Raw genomic sequence first — 10,087 nt, forward strand, 5'->3', positions numbered from 1 at the left:
ATTTTAAAATATTGACAGAGAAGGAGAAGAAAGAAGCAGAGAGCAAGTGTTACACATTGAAATAAAGAACTCCACAGTGGCTGCACCGTTAACTAACTGGAGGTAAAGTTCAAACTTAAAAAAAAAAAAAACAAAAAACAAACTTGAACTAAAGATGGCAGAAACTCGCCAGGATAAAGCATTTAAAGAACACACATAAAGGGCAAAACCTAAAGGGATGAAGTGTTTTCTTTTAATCTGCCTATATGTTATTGACAAAAGGTCATTTAAATGCTGGAAAAAAGTTGGGAAAAGTTTATCATGCAAACCATAATTTGATGAGACAATTTTATCTCAGCCAGTTAGTTGTAACTAGACTGTAAGACCTAGTTTATCAGCAGAGCTGGGATTTTGTTACTGAAGGGCAACAGGACGTGCCACCCAAGTGTGCCACTTTGGAATGTGGAGCTGAAGGCAGGCAAGACCCGGCTGACTCAGAAAGAGCTTTTTATGTCCCTTCTGTCTGCTTCAAAGAGTTTAGGAAGGGGGCCTGTCCCAGGAAGAGAGAGATTACCAGAGATAATGGAGAGACACATCCGCCAGGCACAGCAAACACTGTGGACCAAACCTTATGGTGCCTAGTGTTCAATGCCTGAACTGCCATGTCATGACTGAGTCACAGCATGGCCTACGGGGGGGTTAGGGGGAAGGCTACTCTGCCATCATCAGAAACAGAGTCACCAGATGCTCTTCAAATATTGATTTTAGATATTTCGTCTCGTCAAGTGTTATTTCCTGTCATTGAGGGTAGATTTCACTTTATACTTATAATTTCATCTTTTAAACCTTATTTATTTATTTTACGAGAGAGAGCTCGAATGGGGAAGGAGCAGACAGAGAGAAGAGAGAATCCCAAGCAAGCTCCACGCTGTCGGCACAGAGCCCAACTCGGGGCTCTATCCCACGAAGTCTGAGATCATCGCCTGAGCCGACATCCAGAGTTGGACGATTCACCGACAGAGCCTCTCAGCCTTTCCTCATAACGTTTTGCTTTGGGCTTGTCCCTCAGTGAGTCACATGAGTCTGGAATCCACACATTTGAACTACGTGAATAGGAATATATAGTTGAAGAAAAAAATGATAAAATGTACCATTTTGTGGACCAAATAAGCCTTTACCCAAGGCACAGGATTCACTGATTTCCATATCGGCTGTGGGACCAGTGAGGGCCTTTTCCTCTGTCCCTTGCAGACCCCAGCAGCCCCACCCTGTGCGGCTCACTCCTGGATGAAAGAGATCACATCTGGCACTTTGGCAAAGGCTGCCTTTTGAAAAAGGAAATTTTAATATTATTTTTGGCCTTACAAATGTGTTAGAAGCAAAATGTAATATTTTCAGTAAATGCATTAAAGCATATTAATCAAATTTTATTTTATTTTATTTTAATTTATCTTAATTTAATTTAATTTTGTAATAGTTTATTGTCAAGTTGGTTTCCATATAACACCCAGTGCTCATCCCCACAAGTAATTTTATTTTAAAAGAAGCGATGAAATCTATAATGCAGAGAGCAGAAGCTCTCCATGTGCTGGACGACTTCTACTGAAACTATTCTTCAGCGGTATTCTCCATTTTAATAGTACAGTTAATGCCTCTTGGCTTCTGAGGGGAATTCATTTCAAATTGCAGCTTTATGGTAAGACTGCTTGGTTGTTCTTGGTTGTTCGTATTGAAGACCTGCAAGGAAAGATAAGAAAGACACAATGAGACCCTAAGGGTTTACAAGATGATCTCCTGTGAGGCCTACCCCCCTCCCCCCCCCCCCCCCCCCCCCACAGCCATTGTCTCCTGCTCCCTCAGCATCCCCTGTTCTGTCTCAGAGGCTGCTCATTATCTCTTTACTATGTGCCCCAGAGCATCCTCTCCTTTGAATCTTCTCCCTTCTCAGCACCTGGAGCTTCAGTATTTCCTGGTGCCCCCCCCTCCTTCAACAGCTAAGTCTCCACTAAGGTGGGGAGGAGGAACCAGGAAAAAAATGGTAGAGCTGGTGCACCCAGTGCTGAGTGTTGAGGGGAGCCCTCACTGAGCACAAAAGTGACAGGAGGCTGCCTCGGGTAAGTATTTTTCTCTGGGCTTTTGCTCTACAGGAGAGGTAGACGCCAGGGATTCCTGCGTTAGGGGATCTGAGATGTGGCTCTGGTGTGCTAGCTCATGTCTGTATGCACGAATAGATCGCTATCTGTGCATTAAATATTTGCATGCAGTTTAACGTGGATGAGTGCCTCCCGGATTCCTAGGTGGAGCCTGTGAGTATGTATGCATGTTCCTCTGTGCGTGAGAGTGTGGTGTCACGTGGGCCAGGCTGTGCACTGAACTGCAGTGTGATGCCTTTGTCTCTAAGATACAGTTAGTGATTCAGGATCGTAGGACCCCTTTGGTCATTTGTGTCTGGGATGAGTTCTGTTGACCCTCTTTCTCCTTACACTTCTTTGTGATGCTTATTGGATGCATGTTCCATTTTCCCTTTGACCCCTGTGCTCACTTGTTTTCCTTCTTGGGTGTGAAGTATTTCTCAAGAATCAGTCCTTCTCAAAGCTTCACCCTTATGTGTCTGGGCTACTCACTGATCATACCTATGAATCTGACTCTGGAACTCAAGCACCTGGGCCAGTGTAGGAATTGCGGACCCACATGGACAGGCAGTGTCAGGGCAAGGGCCTACCTTTCTCTGATGATGATAATCACTATGACTATCAATGAAATGGGAATAATGACCATGTCTGCATCCCTGTTTCAGTTCTCAGGACACAAGAAATGCTCAGTTAAGAGCCTTCTTATTAGTATTAATATACATGTTTTCACCTTAAGATTTCTCTCGGGCAGCATGATGTTAAGTAGGACCTCTAACTGCCGAATGCTGTTGCTTCTGCTCTGATATCCTTGTCTGTGAACCTCGCCTCTCTCCCTAGTGCATCTCTCCAGATAGTTACAATAAGTTTTGCTGAAATCTCAGAGATCAAGCATTCTTCTGCTCCATCAGCAATGTTTCAAGTTGCTACTTATTTTCACAGGGATTTTTCCATTTATTTCTGAAACAAGGCTATGCTACCTGCCTGGCTGACTCCTGTGTGTAACTCTCTGGCCTCATCTTCCCACTGTGTCAACACCTATCTCATTTTGGTTGTACAGAAGTCGTGTTGTCTCTTACACTTTTGAAGAAATGCGTAATCTTTTCCTCTGCCTAGAACTCTTCCCTATGTCCTCTTTGCTAAGAAAAGTAGTACCTATGGCAGATTGGTTTCCTTTTTCTGCTGGGCATTTAGAAACGTATATGCACGTTCTCACTTAGCCAGGCACAGTCTTCCATCCGCCCTATGAGGTAGAGACTTTGACCATTTCAGAGGTCCAGTCAAGACAGATCCCCGATATCAGGCAAGCAGTGAGAGCTGAAGCCAGGATTCAAATCACAGCTGTCCTACTCAAAGCCTTGCTCTCAACCATTATGAGAAATTACTTTCTTTCCTGCTTTCCTAATTTCTTCAAATATTTTCTTGTTTCACGTAAATATTATATCCTTTTGAAATCTATGTGAATGTCATTTCCTCACAGCCTTTTAAGACTCCTTCACTTAAAAGCGAATGCAAGGCATGATTCTGTTCTCCTCCCACCTGCTGTGCTCCATGTGTAAGAAAACAGGAATTTGGTGCTCTCAAATCCTAGACAAAATGATTTGCCTTTTTGACAAACTAATGCTCTTCTACCAAGGTCTCACCTCAAGGACGCTGTACTTTCCACTTATCAGTTTCAGGTCTTCCTTGATTTTTTTCAGATAAAAGCAGAAGAGTCGAAGTATGTCTCCTTCCTCACACCTGATGCCGTAGCATATTTCACTCCCCACGACCTCCATCGTTCCTGTATCATCTTCTATTACATAGGCTGTCGTCTTCTTTCTATCTTTTTTCTGTAACAGAAATTGAACATCCTGTTTCTGAAAACATCATAATGTTCATATTTGGAGGAAGAGCCTGGTGACACAGTACATACAAGACATAAGAAAGCAATTAGAGGAACAGATACACGTACAGCTTTGGCAATGTCTTCTCCGAGAACTTTCTGTTTATGATCCTGATTTTATAGTTTCCCCCGTTCTCATTCTAGATATTTTCTATCTGGCAATTCTAGAACAATGAGTTTTCTTCCTACTTCCTACTGCTTCACCACAAGGGAAGCATTGATTCCTTCAAACACTGGAGTCAGAGGAATCCAAGGGCTTTGATGAACTCCTTTACCTCCTGTCCTTTTGCAGAAAAGAATGGACATGACTACAACTCTTTATTCAGTAGATTATAAAGAATCAACAAAACAAGTAAGGTTCCAGTAACTCACTACTTCTTTTTGCAACCTTCTCCAAGTTTTATCTCCATTGACCTGGATCTTGCACTTCACACACTACAGAGTCCCACTTTCTTAGGTTGTAATTCATCCATTCTATAAATGCATTTCCCTTAAAGACAGAGTAGGAAAGTAATGTAGGTAACGTAAGGGACTCTCCCAGAAGACAGATGTATACAATTAGGAAGCAGTCAATCTTACAAGATACCAGATAAGTTCATGAAAGTTTGTGAATTCTGGGAAGAACTGAATGCATCATACTAACTAATAACCTGAATTTGGACATGACATATCAGTAAAATTCTCTAATGCACCCATCCCCTTTTGGGGGGATACAATGGGATTGGATTGCCATGTCCGTACAATGAAATACTACATGGCAATGAGAAAGAATGAAATCTGACCATTTGTAGCAACATGGATGGAACTTGAGGGTGTTATGCTGAGTGAGAGAAGTCAGGCAGAGAAGGACAGATACCATATGTTTGCACATGTAGGTGGATTAGGAGGAACTTAAAGGAGGACCATGGAGGAGGAGAAGGGGAATAATAGTTGGGGAGAGGGAGGGAGGCAAACCATGAGAGACTCTTGAATGCTGAGAACAAACTGAGGGCTGATGGGGGGAGGGGAAGGGGGTGATGGGCATGGAGGAGGGCACTTATTGGGATGAGCATTAGGTGTTGTATGGAAATCAACTTGACAATAAACTATTTAAGAAAAAAAAGAAAAAGAAAAGATTGCCATGTCTTCCACATATCATGCAAGGTGAAACTTTAGTCTTCAACAAACAATTTAAACGATGTTTTAAATAAATAGGCTAGAGAAGACAGCCTTGCATGTGTCTATCATTTGCCTACGTGTTAAAGGTATTCATATTCAGGAGCACATAAGCCTATATATTTATTACTCTGAACATATGTCCCAACCAGAATGAATCTTTGTGAGGGCAACACATTATTCAAAGATTTAAAATAAAAAGATTTATACAGTCTTAGAGGAGCTCAGATATAAGCATGTGCTTATTGATTCATATCCTGCTCATGGAGGCTGAAAATAATCATTACTGGTGACATGACAAGATTTCTAGTGACCCTTTTTCAAAGAACTTGCATGAAGTTATCTTGAGTACAAGACTAATGGGTCACTGGTCCCATTTCCTGTTGTGTGGCACTCTTGACCACCTACCTGTGGTCAAGAGACAGGCCTGGGAACTGGGATCACCCCTCAGTCAGTACACACAGGGGCATACACTTGTCCCTGGCTAGTGAAAACAGTTTATTTCAGGTGTAGGTACAGAAAATGAAAACTAATGTTAAGGGACTACCTTTTTTAAGCGAAACAATCCAGACACTATTGTTGGAAGATTATCTGAATTTTCCTGGCGAAGAGCTATAATCTTGGGAGGGTTTTGTGCTCTTATCCAGATCCTTTCTGGGACCTCAATCGTCTGGTTTTCAGGAGCTTTTAGCACACTTGACCTTTGATTTATCTCCAGGACATTTTTGTATCGAATGTATTGTGACAGAATAATGACATTCTTTTCTTTGAATGCCTTCTTCAGCTTGAAGTTTAAAACCTTCACTTGGAACACTTGATTGGAAGTAGCCACTGTAGCAAGAAACACTTTTGTTTTTCTCTGTCCTGGGGATCCATATTCAATTGGGTCTGTTGCCTTCAGTACCATCACCGTCATGGGGTCCTTTTGAAGGGCAGGTCTTCTAGGAGCCACTTGACTTTGGGCTTGCATAGTCGGGTTCTGTATTGGACAGAAATAGGAGAACAAACATAGAAGTTTGAGCAGGAAATACCAGGTCATTGACCCATGAGTGACACCTCAGTTATAACATTGGCGCCACAACAGCCCTCAGAGATATTTGCAGCTGGGGTCAGTCTGGAAAGGAGTTGCCTAACAGAAAGGAAAGGCTAATGAACTGAGAGCTTAGGTAGTAAAAGTATAAGGTAGCAGACAGTGGGATGAGAGTCCAAACATCCTCAGTTCAACAGAAGAGCCTTTCTCAATTTAAGCACGATCCTGAGCCAGAGACATGCCCAGAATTGTGGATGACAAGAGCATTGCCTTGAACTAATAAGGGATAGATTCAAATATTTCTTTGACAGCACAGATTTAGAAATAGCAAATGGATAATGAAAGTCAGACATGTCTGGGCATAGTTCAGACTGCCAATGTTCACATGCTGTCAGTGGTATAAAAAAAATTGAAATGTAAAATGAAAAAGAGAAAATATTTGAAGAAATAATGTGATAAACTTCTTGGAATTAAAATAATATGAACATCTTCAAAGGGATTGGCCAACAGAGTGCCAAAAAAGAGTCAAGGAAAAACACATGTCAGGCAGGACATAATGATGAGACATCCAAAAATATCTAAAACAGTCAGGAAAGTTTGATTTTTCAGGGAAAAAGTACAGATCACTTACAAAGCTTCAGAATCATATTTTCAAGAGCAAAACTGCACTGCAGTACCTTTGTATGGCATTCCACCCAAATCCTGTATCTGTGGTTTTGAAATCTCCCAAAAAAGTGAATCCAAACGGGGTGTGTGTGTGTGTGTGTGTGTGTGTGTGTGTGTGTGTGTACACGTGTGCATGCGCATGTGTGTTAGTTAGGTGACAAAACTTATTAGGAAAATATCTGATGTGAAGTCTCAGGAGCCTGTGTACATATTTTTAGAAACCCACATTAGTGCCAGTGCTCATATGTCTTGGTACACAAATATGACTGCGTGTGAGCTGAGAGACGGAACTCAGATCTTATGAGACCATCAACATAGTACATGATAGATAGTGTGTGCATTCGCTAGCCTTTCCTAGGTCACTCAAATTCTGGATTCCAAAACATATGTGAGCCCAAAGGTCTGAGAGGGAGGCTGTCAACAGATATTGAAGAAAAGATGGTTTTAAAACAAGAATTTTGTAGCAAACTGAAAATGCCTTTTAAATGTGATGGCCTATAGATGAATCTCTGACATTGACCAACATGATGCACAATGAGATTTGCAACACTAAGACATCTAACAAGCACTCATTTGGAAATAATATTCCCCAAGAAATTAAAGGAAGTTAACATAAAAACATGCTGCAGACTAAAAAGGAAGAGAGAACAAAATCCTGGTTGAATCTTTTAAAGTTGTAAAAATCAGTAAAGCCCCGACTGAAGAGAAAAAACAGGAAGTAGATCAACACAGTGGGGTGAATAGAGGAAAGAGAGATGGTGTCTGTTCAGTGAGCTGCTTGCCCTTAAAGAGGAGTCAGAGACATTGATTTAAAACTATTGTTGAGGGGCGCCTGGGGGGCTCAGTCAGTTGAGCATCCGACTTCGGCTCAGGTCATCATCTCTCGGTCTGTGAGTTCCAGCCCCACGTCAGGCTCTGTGCTAACAGCTCGGAGCCTGGAGCCTGCTTTGGATTCTGTGTCTCCCTCTCTCTCTGCCCCTTCCCTGTTCACATTCTCTCTGTCTCTCAAAAATAAATAAACATTAAAAAAACAACAACAAAACTATTGGTGAAGAAGAAGACAGCATAGTACAAGCACTACAGAGAAGTGTTATGAATTAGTAAAAATGGAATATTTCACCTAACGTACATAAAGTGACAAACCCATTAAAAGACAAAATTTCAAGAGTGGATTAAAATCTATCTCTGTTGTTGACAAAAGGTAACTAAAAGTTTTAACAAATTGTTGTACATGCAAACATAAATCTAAGAATCTGTGTTCAAGTAGCTTTAGATAGACCTTAAGACAAAGACTTGAGGGGCGCGTTGGTAGCTCAGTCAGCTAAGCGGCCAACTTCAGCTCAGGTCATGATCTCACAGTTCATGGGTTTGAGCCTGTGTCAGGCTCTGTGCTGACAGCTCAGAGCCTGGAGCCTGTTTCGGATTTTGTGTCTCCCTCTCTCTCTCTGACCCTCCCCTGCTTACACTTTGTGTGTGTGTGTCTCTCTCTCAAAAATAAACAACGTTAAAAAAAAAAAAAAGACAAAGACTTGAATCTGCACTGGGGCTTCATGGACCAATGATAAAAGTTTTAAACTCCGGGAAGATGCAACAGTTTAATTACATATTTGCCTAATAGTTATAGGTATACATTATTTATTATTAGTTTACATTATCTGCATTGTTATGAATAGATTATGACATAAGCGTATTTCCCTCTCTCTCACTATATATTCATACATATGTTAACAACTGAGAGAATCACAGGGAAAAATGGACAAAATCATGATCATAGATTGATTCTCCCATGTGTGAACTACTGAAAAAAAGCAAGTAAAAAAGCCAGAGAAATTGACCATCAGCATTCAGCTTAAGTAAATTTTGACGTAATATTTAGAAAGTTCTAAATATTTGAAATATAGCATTTCTCTCAGAAGCACATGAAATGTTTGAGTACCAAGCTCTACAGAGAGACTCAAGCATTCCAAAATGTGGCTCCAGATTTGTCTCCAACCATGTCTTTTTTCCAAACTGTGCCACCCCATTTGCTGAGCCTTTGAGGAAGGATAGGAAGGGGCTGGAATGCAGCCCCGCCCCCGGAAGTGGCAAGGAGCTAGGAAAGGTAGGAAAATGCTAAGGTGCCTTGTACCCCCGCGAGGGCCCTTGCGAACTGGAGAGATGTTCTGCTGTGTGTGTGTGTGTGTTCTCATGTTTTATGAAACATGTCCATACATGTTTTCTATTGAAGATCATCGCATACTACTTTTTTCCCACTCTAGCCCTGTATTGTGTCTCCTACCCCAGCCCCCACCGCAGCCACCAAACTTCCAGGCAAGAAATCCAATGCCGTCTTCCGAATAGTAACTCCTGTTACAAACACCCGCAGAACGAATTTTAGAATCTGCAACTGTCAACATGCACTTCTTTTTGTTCAGGCTTCAGTTCGATGGGATGAAAGATGTCTGTCATCTTCCCATGTCAGAGAAGGATTAGAAACAGCCACTATGGTTTTCAGTTTTCAGAATACAGCTGCTGGCAGCCCCGCTCCCCAGCCCGCTACACAAAAGATTCAGATATTCACCCTTCCTCTGCACCTTGTGGTATCAACCAGCTACCGGGACCTCCTCCAGAAAAGTTCTGACCAGACTCACCTCACTGAGAATTCTCCGCAGTCGTCCAGCTATTGAGATCTCCTTCGGAAATACAGCGATCGATGTAGGTTTGGTTTGAGTCGGAAGATGTAACAGCAAAGCTCTCACAAACTGAACTGCAGGATTCGGCCACCAGAAATGCTTTATAGATGAACTACGTCCAAGATTACGTGAGGAATTGCCATTGGTGAGCGTCAGGAGCCCGCCCTATGATGTCCTTTTTAGGAAACTTTTCCTGACACTCCTCCCATCCATGTCTTTACCTTTGGCTTTTCTTAGTGAGAGACGAAGAGTCAGAGAAGCTTTCTCTTGAACATTTCAGTGACCATCAAACATTAGAGTTAAATTATCACTTTTTTATTTTATTTTATTTTTTAAGAATGTCCGAGAGGAGTTTCAACATAGAACTTTCTTATCCAGCAGACATCAGTGTTGGCCAGTAGACACGGGAGCCCATTAAGTGAAGCTCAAATATCAAGGAGGATGAGTGAGTCACCGACCCACAACTTCCTCCTTCCCTGCTCACATAGCACCCCAGGCGGGAGGAGATCGCGGGGAAACTATTTCCAAATAAACCGAAGTGACTAAAGGGTTCATCTCCTCACAGCGATGA

General features: G+C 41.9%; 1 protein-coding gene across 1 annotated transcript; it reads right to left on the reverse strand.

Annotated features, from left to right (window-relative positions):
• Positions 1-1,493: 1,493 nt before the first annotated feature.
• Positions 1,494-9,884, reverse strand: LOC120241354 (myeloid cell nuclear differentiation antigen-like). The gene is made up of 4 exons (XM_039246413.1): positions 9,475-9,884; positions 5,696-6,127; positions 3,752-3,940; positions 1,494-1,716 (listed from the first exon to the last, which is right to left on the reverse strand). Exons 2-4 carry the CDS (start codon positions 6,116-6,118, stop codon positions 1,588-1,590), a joined length of 741 nt encoding a protein of 246 aa, XP_039102344.1. The 5' UTR covers positions 6,119-6,127; positions 9,475-9,884; the 3' UTR covers positions 1,494-1,587.
• Positions 9,885-10,087: the final 203 nt, after the last annotated feature.

This window comes from Hyaena hyaena, unplaced genomic scaffold (genome assembly GCF_003009895.1).
Source record: "Hyaena hyaena isolate Hyena2069 unplaced genomic scaffold, ASM300989v1 scaffold_281, whole genome shotgun sequence".
Classification (NCBI taxonomy): domain Eukaryota; kingdom Metazoa; phylum Chordata; class Mammalia; order Carnivora; family Hyaenidae; genus Hyaena; species Hyaena hyaena.

Coding starts and splice junctions, on each gene's coding strand:
- LOC120241354 (XM_039246413.1), bottom strand. CDS start 6,118: ATGCAAGCCCAAAGTCAAGTGGCTCCTAGAAGACCTGCCCTTCAAAAG. Junction 3,941..5,695: donor GATTGTTTCGCTTAAAAAAG/GTAGTCCCTTAA, acceptor TTTCTGTTACAG/AAAAAAGATAGAAAGAAGAC. Junction 1,717..3,751: donor GAAAGTACAGCGTCCTTGAG/GTGAGACCTTGG, acceptor CTTTCCTTGCAG/GTCTTCAATACGAACAACCA.